The sequence below is a fragment of the Sesamum indicum genome, linkage group LG13, assembly GCF_000512975.1.
Source record: "Sesamum indicum cultivar Zhongzhi No. 13 linkage group LG13, S_indicum_v1.0, whole genome shotgun sequence".
NCBI lineage: Eukaryota > Viridiplantae > Streptophyta > Magnoliopsida > Lamiales > Pedaliaceae > Sesamum > Sesamum indicum.
This window is the reverse complement of record NC_026157.1, coordinates 2,533,806-2,550,273: the sequence shown is the minus strand read 5'-3', so window position 1 is coordinate 2,550,273 and position 16,468 is coordinate 2,533,806. Positions and strand designations below refer to the sequence as shown.

Genomic DNA, 16,468 nt, shown 5'->3' with positions numbered 1-16,468 from the left:
TTCCCGCTTGTGCGACGAGCAATGATGAATTAGTGCAAGTAAAATTATTAATCCTTCTTTTGCAATTTATAATTATTTATATCTTTTCGCCTGAATACATGCATTGGATGGAAACAAAGTGTTATACCTAAATTTAGGATGCCATTGGATAATTATACATCTATTTTGCTAAAGTTGTTCTGGATTGCTTGGTTTGTTGTTGTTCATAGTGACACATAGATCTGGTTTAGTGCAAGAATGATAGGATATTTAAATCTGAACCACTTATTAACCTGCGGTGTGATGCTTTCCTCTAATCTTTTTTTCTTCTAGAGTTTAGTGCTTTACCCATTTCTTTAGGTTGGAGTTTGGGCTTGAGATATGAGAAGAATAAGGTAAGTGTTGTTTATCACTTGAGGACTTCTATTTTCCTTTAGGATGGATATCTTGTTACTTGTTCTCCGCTGTGAGGGTAGACTCTATATTATTCTAAATACAATGAGGCCTTGTCTTGCATAAATATATACTTCCAGCACTTCAGATTGGTAATTGAAGCGCTTCTCTATTTTCATGATTTAAAGATTTTTGAACTGGGTGCATGCTATGTACAATTTTGTTGGTGGAACTGAATAAGTTATTTGGACTATTCAGCCTGACATTGGCTATTGCTTTTAGAAGTGAACTCTGACGTCTATTACTGAAATTCACACACACACACACGCACATAAATAATTTTTGGTACATCTTATGGGGTTACTTTTTCAGTTTCGTTCGTTGCAATATTAAGTGTATGCCTTTATTCCATTCAATTTAGCATTTAAGATTATTATTGTTTTAAGACAGTTAAGGAATGCTCTTACATGTTTGTTTCCATTGTTAAGTTAAAAACAATTGCTTGTACTCTTAGAAGTGGTTTATATATCTTTCTTGGATTTTTATAACGAAACCATAGAACATCCGGTATTGAAACTTTATATTATAGATTTCAGGTAAACCTGCTATTGCTAGGAAAGCTCTATATGAAATATCAACTCTTCTACATCAGAATCCACGGAAGGATAAACCTCCCTCAACTTTTCCGACTCCATATGCTAATCAGGGGTTTCACCCTCCTGGTCCCCCAATAAAAAATATTCCTCCAGGAAATTCGACTTGGTTGGAACGTACTAGCGATGCCCACAGAATGGAACCTATGCCATTCAGGGGAGGATATGGCGTCCAGCCATCTGCTTTTGGACCTGAAGATTATGATGGTGTTAGTCCTCCACATGACAGGGAAGCACCGAGTGAGTTCACTGTAAAAATACTCTGCTCTGCCGAAAAGATTGGTGGTGTGATAGGCAAGGGAGGCTCTAATGTCAGGCAGTTAGAGCAGGAAACAGGAACTAGTATCCATGTCGAGAATGTATCGAAAGAGTCGGATGAAAGAGTAATCCGTGTTTCTTCGTTTGAGGTTGGTTATTCTTCTGCTAGCTTGGACTAATTTATTTTAGCATATAGGGGCCCTTGCTGAGCTGAACATTTTCTCAGGCTCTTTGGGATCAAAGGTCACAGACTATCGACGCCATTCTTCATCTTCAAAATAAAACTAGTGAATATTCTGATAAGGGAACCATTACAACTAGACTTCTTGTTCCATCAAGTAAGGTTGGCTGCATTCTTGGACAAGGAGGCCATGTCATCAATGATATGAGGAGGAGAACGCACGCAGACATACGCGTCTTTTCCAAGGAAGAGAAACCTAAATGTGCATTAGAAGACGAAGAGCTTGTGCAGGTGATGCCTTTGCTCATGATATATTTTGCATTTTGAGATCTGCCTATTTGTGCTTAGAGCTAACATGTTTTAATAAAGATTTTACGAGTGCTCATTTGTTTAAACATCAGATATCTGGAAGTTTTGGGGTTGCTAAAGATGCCTTGGTAGAGATTGCATCTAGGCTTAGAACAAGATGTCTTCGCGACGCCAATTCTAGGGTGGAACCTGGCCCTGTTAGGCCTTTCCCAGGATTTAACCCTGCAGGAAACTTACGCGGTGGTGGCCTCCCTCTGTCAAGTACTATTGGAGCCGGAAGCTCGAGAAGATATGAACATTTACAGGTATTAGTTCACTATTACATTTTCTATATCATCAAACTTTGTTGCCAATATCTTGTAAGCTGTGTGGATTGAGTTTTGAGGACCACATTCATGTTAGCCAAGTATGCTTGATGTTTCATGATTACTGCCAGGGGCAGGGTGGGGGGATTGGTATGTGAGAGAGATATAAAACAGTATTTCATTTCTAGAATCTCTGGCATGTGATCCACACATGGGGCATATGACAGCAAGGTCTCTCTCTCTGTCTCTTCTCAATCAGCTTTTCTTACTTGCCATTATCTCTCCACCCTAATTTTTTCTTTCTCAATGCGCTTTTGAATGAATAATAAAGAAAGTGATACTTTTTACTTACTCTCTTTTCTCCGATGCATCTATTGGTTATGTGCTTGTATTATATGCACATACAAAAACGGATCAACTTAAAACAAGTCAAAATAGCAGTTTACAAGAAATTCTGTGGTTCAGCATTACGTTATTCGTAGTTTCATGAGTGCTTGGTGCTGATTTGCTAGTGCACGAATCAAAGGATAAAACTGACGTAAATATAGGACTTAAGCAGTAACAACGTGCAGGTATTCAGATAAGTGGGAACATTTCTTGATTTAGTTTTGTGACCTCAATAGGATTGTGAAATTCATTGATTGGTTTGGAAGTTGGATAACATGTTCCATTTTTCTGTCAATTTACATGTAATATATGATTGAAATGCTTGCATCCTTTTAATCGGTTATGCTCAAAGCATATTTTTTATGTGGTGATTTTTTCCTCTTGCCCATAATGCTAAAGCTTCATGTATACCATAATATTAGAGGTATTGGATTTCAATTTTTTGAGAAATGCATCTTTATACATTTAAAGACTTGGGTTGGTTGTGATTAATCTGGCATGGAAGTGGCAACCGTTTTTGCAGCTTGTGGGATGTGGCATAGAGAATTGTTTGAAGTGTTCGTCAATGATAATTTGGGTGAATCTAAGGTTCAACCTGAGTGTCGATGTTTCTTTTAATGCAAGTTATATAGTCTGGCAACCAGAAAGCGTGGGCTGTAATATAGTCATTGGTACTTGATCTTGAATCTGGAACTTTCATGTAAGCCACCACCTCAATCTTCTGTTAAAAAGGTAACTTGTAAGGACAGGAAACAGTCCTGTCTGTGAAAGACTTTGTGATACCCTGTTCAGATACATTAGGGAGGGAATTATCTTGCTTTGGTTTGACTTTTTCACTAAAACCACAGTTCACTGGTAAGCATAAAATTTGTTGAATTTTGAGTGAAGTAGAAATGTAGAAACCAAAATAAATTGGACTGGCTTCCAGTTGAAAGAAAAGGACCTAGAACATGGAATATCAGGTTTAGCATGTCTCTGTATCTACTGAAACTTTTTAAGGTTGCCCTTAAGTAAATTTTATTCTCTTTTGCAGTTTAAGAATGTTACTTAATGGTTCTTCTGCTGATCTTCAGGGCAGTGTTCGTGAATACGAGCCTCCAAGTTTTCCTCTACCTCCACGCACTACGAGGTAATGGCATCTACTAGAGAATTTTTAACTATCTCTATATAATCTCTTATATAATCTAAGGTACTACAGTATCATCCCAAGTTGCCATGCAGATTAACATTTGGACATAGTTTCTTATTTCCTGCCATTTAATTGGATGCCATGCCTTGGGTTTTCTGAAGTGTAAATTCAATTATTTATTTCATGACTTGATAACAATGAATTCACACTTCAAACACACACTGGCTGAAGCTCTACCTCTTAGTCCTAAAATGTTAACTAGAGGTTTATGGAATGGAAATTAGTAAGCATGTCAAACTTTTTTATCTTTCTATATTATGAAAAATTCTGCTATAAATGACACCATCATCCATGCGTCAGCTTGTGTTCTCCAACATCTCATTTGTATTAATTGAGATGCATATAAGAGTATTTTGATTTGATTTTATTTGGTTTATATTTAACTTCTGTGTTTCAGGTACTCGGATGTCAACGAGGCCAAGATTGGTTCTGTATCAGCAACAGGAGGGAGCCGCATCGCTGAGGTGAGATTTACTATACTTGTTAGACTTACATTGAGTGACTTAATTATTCTTTGGGAGGTTTCATCTCTTCATGCTTAATGTGAGAGATTGGCCAGCTTTTCCACTCCACCTGGTTCTAAGATGATACTTGATTGTTATAATATTTTTGTTCTACATGTACTCCATTTTGGTTCCTGTAGTGGATGTTTCTTAGCTAGATCTTTTGTCCTTTTGTCAATCCGGAAGAACTATGCATTTATAGAACAAATATTGAAGCAAATTACAAATTTATAACATTTTCTATTTCCTCGTGTTGTTATCCGGAGGGGATTAGATAGACTTTGGAGGGGGACTATGACATTCTAATTTCTTTCAAGTAGTTACACGGTATTCATTAATGAATGGAGTTAATACTCTTGAAGTAAATTACTTATTATTTCTTCAGAGTAGAATGTGAAATAGCCATCTTAGGTCTTCTATTGATGCCATAGTTTATCAGTGGCACTTGGGATTACTCATTCTACAAGGGCAGCTTTCTGTTCTATCACTTTTATGTAACTTTCCCCTTGTAACTTGCTATGTGATTGATTACCGAAGGCTATTCATGCATGCTTATGCTGGTGTTTAAAAAATTAATTGTATTAAAAATGTTCATTTTGACTATTGGTTCTGACCAAAAGAACAAGGACCACCTAGTCCAAAAACACTGATACAGAAGATATTGTGAAATATAAACTTAAACTTGAAGTAAGCTCAAACTCAGTGGATCTGCATGGCAGCCTTTTATTTTGATACTTAATGAGATTGTCATTAGGTCTATTCATCTTTGATTTTTTTATCTACCACAAGCGTGCAAAAGCTGAAATCAGCCAACACATTGTTGACATGTCTAACCTGCACTTATTTTCAGGATGTCGATGAATGTTCTTTGTTAAGTTGTTTGTGGTGGTAATATATTCTGGCAGAATTTACATAATCGTTGTTGGTGTCTTGCTTGTAATTTTACCTAAATGCATTTCGTTTGAACTTAAGAATAATATAATTCAGTATCGAAAGCTTCATGCTAAGACTTCAAGTAAAGACTTCTGAATCTTATTCTTGTATTCTAGTTTGCTGGAACAAGGGTGAATCTCCAGGATCCATATTCAACTGGTTCTGATTTTGGCATGTCAGAGCATTTTAGTTCTTCAAGAAATTTGTATCAGACACCTGCATCGTCTACTGGACATAATAATTATCCGCAATCAGGTGCCTACCAGAGCTATAATTCGCAGTATGGCGCATATCCAAATAATATTGCTTCTCCAGTTCCCTATCAGAACTCTAATCCCCGACCTGTTGCCTACCAAGATGTTTATACACAGCACGGTTCATACCAGAGCATAAGAGCACATGGTTCTTACAAATATTGATGCTCAATTTGGGCATTTGTACCATGATTTTACTGCACATCGTATGATTTTAATAGTTTCGACCTTCCAGCATAGTGCAGATAGTTTGCTGTAATTTATATCTGTACTTCAGTTATCTCTCCGCTCTCATTCTGCATGGCTGGGTGAGATCAACCACCTTCATATCTTTTCTTTTCCCTTCCATGTTTTCAAATATTATTCTGTTTCAGAGGAGGTACTACAAGGAGGTGTTGATGCTCCATCAAATCATCTTTTACTTTTAGGTGGTAATTTGATTGTTAGTGTACATTCCTTTGACAAACATAACTTTTCAATAGAATCCTAACGAGAGTTACATGGTAGGAAGTGTATATTGGATTTTTACTATGTTTTAACCCTGAAAAGTGGAGGTTGCATTTCTGCACAAAACATTGCTGGAATTCTTATCCAATCTATGTACTTTTCATGATGGTATTAGTTGGCTGGTATTGATTGTTTCACCTTGTAAAGCTTTTCCCATAGATCCTTTTTGTTGATCACTTGATCGCCATCTCTGACTTGTTAATTTCTGTGATACCATTTTTCTGGAACTTCATTTTGTTTGACCTACTTATGCCTTCTGTTTGCACAATCTGTATCTTGTGTCGCACTGTTGGGTTGTTATGTTGAGATAAGTCTGTGGACAATGGGTGGTTGCATTTTGCATGTTTTCACCACTGAATATATTTGAAAGGTATTTTTCACAAATCATAGGATATATTGTCTAGGTTATCTGGATCCTATAGTCGATTTTGGGCCAACCCGCTCTATTGTGCACTTTGAGTGCTAATTCTAGAGATGCTCCCTCTGTGGCCAACAACATATTTAAAGTGATAAAATAGAAAAAGGAAAAAATGGTAGTTAAATGTTTTAAATACAATTTGACGAAATTACAGCGCTCATCGCTTGATGCAAACCTGGGACAAAGCTCTTTTGGTTGTGGAAAATATGGGCTAATATGCTTCTTTATCATTTTTTATTTTAGTTTTTTGTTGTGAAAAATATGGACCAAAGTTTGCATCATTCGAAAATCACCATAATTTTGCTAAATTTCCACAAAAACTATATAACAACCATAATTTTTCTTACTTCAAATTTTCTCAATATGTTGTTGGCCAACCCCTTTAATAAGCACCAACAGCCAACATCTGGGTGGGAAGCTATAGTTTTCTCACCCAAAATAAGAATCACTATTGTTTTTTTAAGATTTAAGGGATTAAAGTAAAAAATAGAGGGAAAAGAGATAAATACTCGAAATAAAATGAAAAAAAAAACTTATTACTTGATAAATAATTTCGTAGAAATTCATTTTTCAAACATAGCAGGGGTTCCAGAATATTCCTCTGCAATTAAATCAATTAATCATTCATATTGAGTTTGTCTTGCTATAAAAAGAAATGTGAAAGAATTTAATGAAAAGCGTGTTTTCTTTTGGAAATTGCACGAAATCTTTGGTGCAGACTGCCATAATAATAGTAGAGGACATCCACTTCCTCAAAATTTTAAAGATTTTATGATATCCTCAATTAATAGGAATATATTGATTTAAATAGAAACTTTGACATTGTTCTAAGTAAAATACATTTAATATGATATGGTGATAGTAAATATAGATATATGCTTATTATTATTATCATTATTATTTTACTACAAATTAGAGATATATTAATGTCATTTAATTATTAAAATATTGAATGCTAATAGAATAATTCATAATGCATGATTGTCAATATATTTTTAGTTAATCATAGAAACTTAGTTTATATTTCATAGGAATAATATCAAATAATATAGAAAATAAAATATAAATTCTAAATATTAGATATAAGAAATTATAAATTTTATTAGTGTTAAATCATTTAAATTATCCAAGAACTCTAACATCAACTTTAGATGAAAATAAATTAAAAAGAATAAAGTTGGCTTAGAAGTTCTTTTGCAACAGTTTTAGAAATAAAAATTGGTATTTCAAACACTTCAAAAGTAAAGCACATTTTTCCACAACTCTCGCAAACAATCCCTTTAAGGACATATTAGCACAATTTTGATTGTGAAAAGTCCAGAGGAGCGCATCAAACCAACGAGTTATTTAATATTTTATTATAAAAAAAATTATATCATTATAATTTTATTTAATATTATAATAAAAACATGACGAGTCGTGATGTTAAATCACGACTTGTCAACAAATAAAGCAAGAAATTTGAAAAAGCTGGCCAAGATCGCAACTTGGCATTTTTCATTTTTTTTTTGGTTTAAATAATTTTGTATAATTAAATTATATATAATTAATTTTTAACAACATATTAAAATTAAAAAAATTATAAAATTAACATTGCATTAATTTAAAAAATTACAATTAAGAATACAAATATAATTGTGATAATAGTTTTTGTAAAGATATTTTTGACACATGCCCCCCTTTTTTGTACTTAACCAATATAAATTTTTATTCGCAACGATGTATCAGTTTTTGTTAAAAAAAAAATGTAAAACAATTGGAAACTCAATTTCAAAACTACATAACCAAACAAGTCGGTGCTTCATGTTTTCTTGAATGTTACTCAAATTAGGGAAATTCTACAATCGGTTCAACTTGAACCAATTAAATAACAAGTGCAATATATTTGTCAATACAATTCAAAAAAAAATAATCAATCACATAACAAATATGATACATTTCTTCTATAATTGATTTGATTCGACCAAATCTAATTTGAATAAGAATTTTTTCTCAAATTAATAGTATGAATACTTACTTGGTTACTCATCCAGAGTCCCCATTAAATTTGGGTGTCAAAAGTTGGTTTGATTTTTTTTATTTTAAATATTATTTCATTTTGATTCTATTTAATATACAGAATTTTGACATATATAAAATTCATGGCATTTATTTTATTTAAATAAATATTTTATATACATAACTTAAATAAAATAGAAAATACAACAAAAATTTGAAAAAAAAAGTTCAATTCATCAAAACGCTTGGCGGGACAGTATATTGTATGTGGGCACACTTTTTAATTATAATCTAATTCAATTAGTTATATATTTAGTAAAAAAAAAGTGTTAATCACATAATTTAAAGTGATTTTTTAAATAAGTTATATTTTTTCATCCGAACTGTGTTTGTTTTCCACTTTATTATTTCAATCTTTTTTATGTCAAATTTTTCATCTTAACTTTAGAAAATTTACACTTTGCCATATATAAATTTTTTTGGTCGATCTTTCTGCCGAAAAAAAAATATCGCATGCGTTGTATATGTGATATTTAAGAGCAACATACAGGTAGAATTTCACATATGATGTGCATGTGATATTTTTTCCAATAGAAATTTTTTTTTTTTAAAAAAATGATTATATATTGCAAAGTGCAGATTTTTGCAAAGTTGAAATGGTAAATTAACACAAAAAAAATAAATTAGATGGCAAAATATAAAAACAGACATTTAGTTTGGATAGCAAGATGTAATACTTTTTTTTGGTTAATTACATTTCGCCATTCGAATAACACTCATTTTTACACTTTGACATTTGAACACTTTTTTTTTTATATACAACTTACCATTTCAATTTTGCGAAATTTACACTTTGCCAAATATGAGTATTTTTCTGTTGAGTTTTTTGCCAGAAAAACATCATATGTTGTGCATATGTGAAAAGTGTCACATCACATAACTCTTAAATATCACATGTATGCTGCATGTGATGTATCCGACAAAAAACTTAGTAGAAAAATAATTATAAATGATAAAGTGCAAAATTTCATAAAATCGAAATAATAAGTTGACATAAAAAAACATCCATAATTCAAATAAAAAATATATAATCAACCCTTTTGTTTTATTAACATACACATGTTCAATTTGAACTCAAGAACTTGTGGTCAAAGATGTTGAGCCCAATTAATTGAGTTGTTCCCCCTTAACCTTGCATAAGTAAGGTTATATATTGTTAATCTTGTCCTAATTAGAAGGTTGGTGACAGCATTTAGTATGGTAGCCCCATGTACAAGTCAATAAGGGCAGAGTGACAGCACTATACATTAAATTCCTGTGTGGTTGTTGAATGTTGTCATCACTTGTCTCTATCTGGTAGAACTAATTTTGATCAATTTCCTTTATCTATTTATTTTTGTTTCAACCAAATTAATTCCCATAATCCACTCTCTCAAATTCTTTCAGTCTACTTACGCATCTGGGACAATGCAGAGTGGGGAGATTGACAATATTGTCAATGCTGGAACGTTGACAGTTTATTATAAACTTTGAAATTATATATATAATTCATCCAAAATTCTATTTTAAATTAATATTTGGGAAAGTTACAATCTTCTTTCTGAGATTTGGTGCAATTATATTTAGATTCTCTATGGTTTGGGAAATTACATTTAGCATTATTGAAGTTTGTTTCGTCTAACAAATAAATCCCTACGTAAGTTAAAATTTACTGAATTTGATAATATTAACAAAAAAGTTTAAATAAAAATTTCTATTTAATTGATTACTGATTTATTGCATTTCTGTATTTGGAGTAAATGCATGCAGAATATTTTCAGACACATGAATTTGGAAATGCAAAAATTAGAGCTGAATTACCAGAAAATCAAACGTGAACAATTCAAGAGATTATAACGAGTGACTGTTGAATTTATGAATACAGATTGATTCATATATATATATATAGCTCTAATTATTGTTTATTTGAACTGAATTATCATCAGAGCTTCACTATTTCTGGGATGTGCACTGGGTACCTCTCGATGCAGTCCACCCATGGCCCGTCCACCGGAGTCTTGATCGTCCTGTTGCACTTCCAGACGGCGCTGTTGCACTTAAATCCGCTCCCGAAAGCAATCTGCCAAACTCTGTCGCCTTTCTTCATTCTTCCTTTAGCCTCAATGTACCCCAATTCGTACCAGAGTGAAGAAGAAGATGTGTTTCCGAATCGGTGGAGGGTCATCCGGGACGCTTCGACGTGCTCCGCCGAGAGCTGGAGGTTCTTCTGGAGCTCGTCGATAACCGCGCGGCCGCCGGCGTGGATGCAGAAGTGCTCGAATGCTTGTTTGAAGTCGGGAATGTAAGGTTTCCACTTGGGGTTGAAGATTTTGCGGCCGATTAGGGTGAAGAGGAAAAGGAGTTGTTCTGACGCTGGAAGGACTAACGGCCCGATGGTGGTTATGTTGGATTTCAGGGCTTCTCCGGCTATCAACATGAGGTCTTTCGACAGGTTGATGCCCACTTTTCCTTCCGGGTCTTCTTGCTCGTACACGCATTTGTAGGCCTTGTCGTCGGCGCCTTTGTGGGTTCGGACGACGTGGACTAGCTTGTACTTGGCGCGGCGGCTGTCCCGGCTCTTGTTTGAGAGGAGGATGGCGGCGCCGCCCATGCGGAAGAGGCAGTTGGGGAGGAGCATGGCTCTCTCGGACCCCTTGTAGTAATTCGGGGTGATAATTTCAGTGCTGATAACAAGAGCGTTTGAATTGGGATGAACCTGGAGCAAATCCCTGGCCAAATCTATGGAAATTAACCCGGCGCTGCAACCCATGCCGGAAAGATTATAACTCTTGATATTGCTTCTTAGCTTGTACTTATTCACGACCATGGCGGAAAGCGACGGAGTAGGAGAAAACAGGCTGCAATTCACTATAAGAATATCAATATCTTTGGGCTTGATTCCAGTCTTCTGCATCAGGGAATCGATGCAGGAGAAGATGACAACCTCAGCTTCACCCCTGGCGGCCTCCATCGTCGGCGTCGGGGGAATATAATGAATCGCCGGCGGCAGACAGGTCTCCTCCCCGAGACCCGATCTTTCAAGAATCCGCATTTGAAAATGAACACTCTTGGGATTGTCCTTGAGAATGAGCCTGGAATGCTCCATGAAAGTGGAGAAAGGGACCCGGCAAGTGACCGGGGCTTTGTAGCAGGCGTAGTCGACCAGGTAAATCGACCGGGGCTTCGACATGAAGTAGACGGTGGCGATGAATACGACCAGGAAGGAGGAGCATAGGACCTGGACGAGATCGAACTGGAGAGAATTCCAGATTTTCACTATTTCCTCGGGCCCTAACCGGAGAATTTCAACGGCGAGGGCGATGATGATTGGGATGAGCAAGAAGGTGAGAATGTGGTTGACGAGGTACTGGTAGCCCAGTTTCACGTACTTGAGCTTCACGGAGTTGGAGAAGCTCGGCAAACTCTCCGGCATCTTTTCTTATTACTATGTTTCTTGTTTTTTCTTCAGGGGTAGAGAAAAAAGCTGCGGCGGCGACGACGGTGGTGGTGGTGGAGGAGGAGAGGAGGAGGGTGGTGGGAGCAGGAGGGGAATCCGCTAGCTTTATAAAAGAAGTGATGATATGAGGGGTGAGGGAGCAATGAATGCAGGCAGGTAAGGAGATTTAATGAACAACTTTCATGTCATACAACGCTCTCTTAGCTGGAGTTTTATGTTGTGTGCTATAGCTTTGTAGCCAGCCCTCCTCTATACATGCAAATTAATTTCATATTTTTTTTTAATTTTATTTCCCTCAATAATAGTAATAATTAAATTCATCTTGGTTTATTGTTTTAGGTGAGGTTATATATTTTAAATTAATCAAACATTAATGAAATCGCGGCGCACACACACATATATATATATATATATATGCGATAAAGTATTATCCATCGAGCTGTTCGTCAAATTTTGTACAGTCTTGAGTAATTCTATATAACTGAAATATTTGTTATATACTTAGAGGGTGTTGATGAGATTATAAAATTTTAAAAGTATGTTATAAAAATATTTTGTAACATATAAGATACTGCAAAATATTTGATATTTTTTAAAAAAAAATTCATACAATTTAAAAATAAGGTCATTTCAAAAGTTTATATTTTTTCTAAAAAAAATTATGAAATTTCTAATTTATTATTAATATGTTAATAAATTATTTCAATGTCAATCATATTAGTTTCGTACAGAGTTGTCGCCATTGCTAATATCTGAATTATAAGTTTCATAATTTCATTTTACTTAAATTAATTAAATTTTCAAAAACTTATTCTTAAAATAAGATGTAATAATCTTTACAGCCATTTCATAAGATAATGAGCTTATAAATTTTTTTTAAAAGAATTTAGCCGAATACTTTCTTGGACGCATGTTTCCATCTTTGACAATCTATTAGGTTTTTATCCATTTTTTGTAGTGAACCGACCAAAATGTCCTTGTACATTAACTATTATAATTTTATTTATATTTTAAATTTTTTAATTTTTTATGGAATAAGTGGATCATTTTTTTTATAATTTTTAAAGTTTTTCCATCCACCCCATTTTTTTTTAAAAGTTTCTAGTTTCTTTAAAAAAAATAAAAAAATATTATAATGGCAAAGTTGATAATTTCATACCTTCATAAAAAAATTACATAATTTTATTAAATATTATACGAGTATTTATAATTTTTTAAACAACAAAAAATATTCGTAATTATGCCAAATTTCAAAATAAAATCAACACGAACTCGTGAACTTTTTAAGAAGCAGCCCATGTTCTCTCAAATCAGGCGGTTGCAGTTTTCTATTTCCTTCTATTTTTGCAAGAGAGTTTAAATAAAATAAAATAAAAATCAAGTAACGATAAATTTACGTATAATTAGATAAATATCTACACATCTATATTATTATAAAATAAAATAAAAATTATCGTACCAACTTTTGAATATCCAAATTCACACTTTATTTCATTTCTTTCCTTTAATAAAAATTTGGTCAGATTAATAATATTAATATTTTTTTAAATTTATACTTTTTTCCTCTTAACTACACATTACTCCACATTTTTCTCTCACCTTACTTCTTCACATTTATTATAATTTATTCTTTTCATAATTTTTTTTAATATTCTTTTTATATGCCCGTAAAAACTGCATTGATTTCGTGAAATTCAAACTTACAGCTTCATACTTATTCATAGAGCATCAACCTCGACAACGACACAGAGACCTGATTGGTTGCTTCAAATTTTTTTGTCTGAAGCGTGGGCATGTAGACAACCTTGGGATGTTTGAATGGTTGGGGTAGTTGTCCGTTAAGTGTTACCACCAAAAAAAAAAAAAAAAAGGAAAAAGAAAAGGTAGTTGTTGGTCGAGTTGAGACCAATAAATATTTTACGGTAAAGTCACCTGTCATTGACAGTTCTTTAATTGGTACTGGTGGCGTCGCACACTAAAAAATATATACATAACTAATTAAAAATTTAAAAACTGTAATTATTATTTAAAAAAATAATTAAAGAATAACATTAGATCCTTTTTTGTCGAATTTAATTCTATATTGATAATTTTAGTCCTAAAAATCAATAATTATAGGACAAAAAATTATGGTAAATTATATTTTTGGTCTTGTAACTTTAGGTCGTTAGTATTTTTTGTCATATAACTTACTCCATTTATATATTATTTATTTTTTTGATGAATTTAGTCACGAACATTTATATTTAGTCATTTTTTGATAAATTTAGTCATGTTTTAACAATTTTGGTCCTAAAGACTTATAGTAATTGGACAAAAAATGAGATACGTTACTGGATGAAGAGGGACTAAAATTGTCAACACAGAACTAATAAAAGGGACCAAATGTGGAATGTTTAGAATAAATTCATAAAGAAAAGGATTAAATATATAAATAGAGTAAGTTATAGGACAAAAAATATTAACGACTTAAAGTTGTAGGACCAAAAATATAATTTTGCTAAAAAAATAAAATGAGATACCAATATTTTTCAGGAGATTGGAAGACATATTTTTATATAATAAAATAATAATAATAATAGCAAATAAATATATTTGTTTATTTTTCTGTATATGATAAATTTAAATTGATTGATCTGGAATCTGGATGTGCTGATAAGGTAATTTTTACAACAAATATTTCTTGGGAATGTATACATTAAAATGTACAATTATTCTGTGACTACAAAACATTTACTCACAATATTAAATAAATTCTTTTTCCCTATAAAATTGGAGTCCATAAATATTTAAAGATAACAGGCTATAAATGCATTTGCAAAAAATATTTTATCGACAATATGCTATTATTATTATTATTATTATTATTATTATTATTGATGTTGTTGTTATTGTTATTAGGGATAATTACACTCATCTCCCATGAGATTTGATGTAATTACACACTTAGATCTTCTGTTATTTAAAAAATTACATCTAACACTCTTTAGGTTTGCTTTCATATAATAAATAAATTCTCCGTTAGTTAAAATTCACCGAATTTGCTGATTATTAATAAGAAAATCAGAACAAAATTTATATTAAGCCATGATTGACTTATTACTGATTTATTACAGGTCAAATAAATATATTTATGACCAAATTGCCCTAATATGTCTTCACACATTAATTGATGTGAGGAGGGATATCTTCTCGTTATAAGGGTAGTTTAGTTCGAAAAAAATTGTTTGATCTGTAATAAGTCAGTAATAAATCAATTAAGGGTAAATATCAATTTTTGTTCAATTTTTTTTGTTAATATTAACAAATTCAATGAATTTTGATTGATGGAGGGACTTATTTATTAGACGGAAGCAAACCTTAGGAGTATTAGATATAATTTTTCAATCAAAGGGTGTCTATGTGTAATTACACCAAACCTTAGAGAGGAGAGTGTAATTATCCCTTGTTGTTGTTGTTATTATTAGTATTATTATTATTATTATTATTATTATTAAGGTTAAATATATTTTGCAACCCTGAAGTATGCATAAAGTGCATTTACACCCCTAAACTATAAAATGTAACAAAATAGTCCCTCATGATATGGACCAATTATTTTATGAAGAAAATGCTCTCATTAATTTAGACCCCTAAACATAATTTGAATTATTAAAAATAATTTATTAAAAACAAAAAATACCCAAAATTAATTTATAATTTTTATATTGAATATAGAATCTGTATAAACTGTATAAATTTACAATTCTTATTCTTTTTACATAATTGGTAAAATATTTATATAAATTTTGCTTGTATTGTTATATATATTGAACTTTTTTTAAAAATAAATTATCTATAAATTTTAAAATGTTACACTGAATATATATACACACTGTAAAATATGCAAATTTATGATATAATTAATGTATAATTTTCTATAATTTTTGAGTAATGATATGACATATTTTTATTATGTGGACATATTATTGAATAAAAATTTAAAAGTTGCATAACATACATTTTCTATAATTTATATACACATATTTAAGTGTACTTTTTAATATAAATTATTTACTTTGTAAAATATATTTGCATAGGTTGAGTTTATAATATTCTTATATTACATAATTTATAAAAAAGTTATAAATTTTGAATATTATTTTTAAAATAAAATTTGAGTAAAATTTTAAATTACAAAAAGTAGTTTTGGGGATATTCTTTAATAAAACTTATTTAAAGGAGTAAAATAAAAAGTATAGGGGGTAAGTGAGAAGGGCATTTTTGTCATATCAATGTCAAATTGCTACCTTTCATATTTTAAGGGTGTAACAGTGACTACATGCATAGTTCATGGGTGCAAAATGTATTTAATCCTTATTATTATTATTATTATTATTATGTAAAATACACTTTTTCTCCTAAATTATTCGTCATGTAACAGTTTACTGTAAAATACACTTTGCCTCCTAAATTATTCGTCATGTAACAGTTTACCCCCTAAACTAACAAATGTAACATTTACCCCATATAATTAAATTTTTAGATAGTATTGCCCTTATATTATATACATATATATATATTTAGTTCAAAATTTCTTTCTTTAAGTAATTTTATATTTTAAGTTTAATTAAAAAAATATCTTTTATTTATGATAAAGTAATTAATTAGTGAATTAAATAGTTTGAATTTTATTTTTTTATAAATTCAAAATTAACTAATAAAT

The 16,468-nt window shown here is 31.9% G+C and overlaps 2 protein-coding genes across 2 annotated transcripts in view; one reads left to right on the top strand and one right to left on the bottom strand.

The window, feature by feature from the left end:
- The window catches only part of LOC105176166 (KH domain-containing protein HEN4), a gene marked incomplete in the record, with an annotated part of 9,377 nt that extends 3,475 nt beyond the window's left edge, over positions 1-5,902 (top strand). Inside the window, 6 exon segments of the mRNA XM_011098890.2 lie at positions 962-1,432; positions 1,510-1,755; positions 1,866-2,078; positions 3,539-3,594; positions 4,052-4,118; positions 5,207-5,902. Coding sequence (XP_011097192.1) covers positions 962-1,432; positions 1,510-1,755; positions 1,866-2,078; positions 3,539-3,594; positions 4,052-4,118; positions 5,207-5,509 — 1,356 coding nt within the window.
- On the bottom strand, positions 10,135-11,954 carry LOC105176165 (3-ketoacyl-CoA synthase 6-like). The gene has a single exon (XM_011098888.2). The coding sequence runs from the start codon at positions 11,737-11,739 to the stop codon at positions 10,249-10,251; it is 1,491 nt and encodes a 496-aa protein (XP_011097190.1). The 5' UTR covers positions 11,740-11,954; the 3' UTR covers positions 10,135-10,248.

Excerpts from the sequence above, each read along its gene's own strand:
- LOC105176165 (XM_011098888.2), bottom strand. The coding sequence starts at position 11,739 with ATGCCGGAGAGTTTGCCGAGCTTCTCCAACTCCGTGAAGCTCAAGTAC.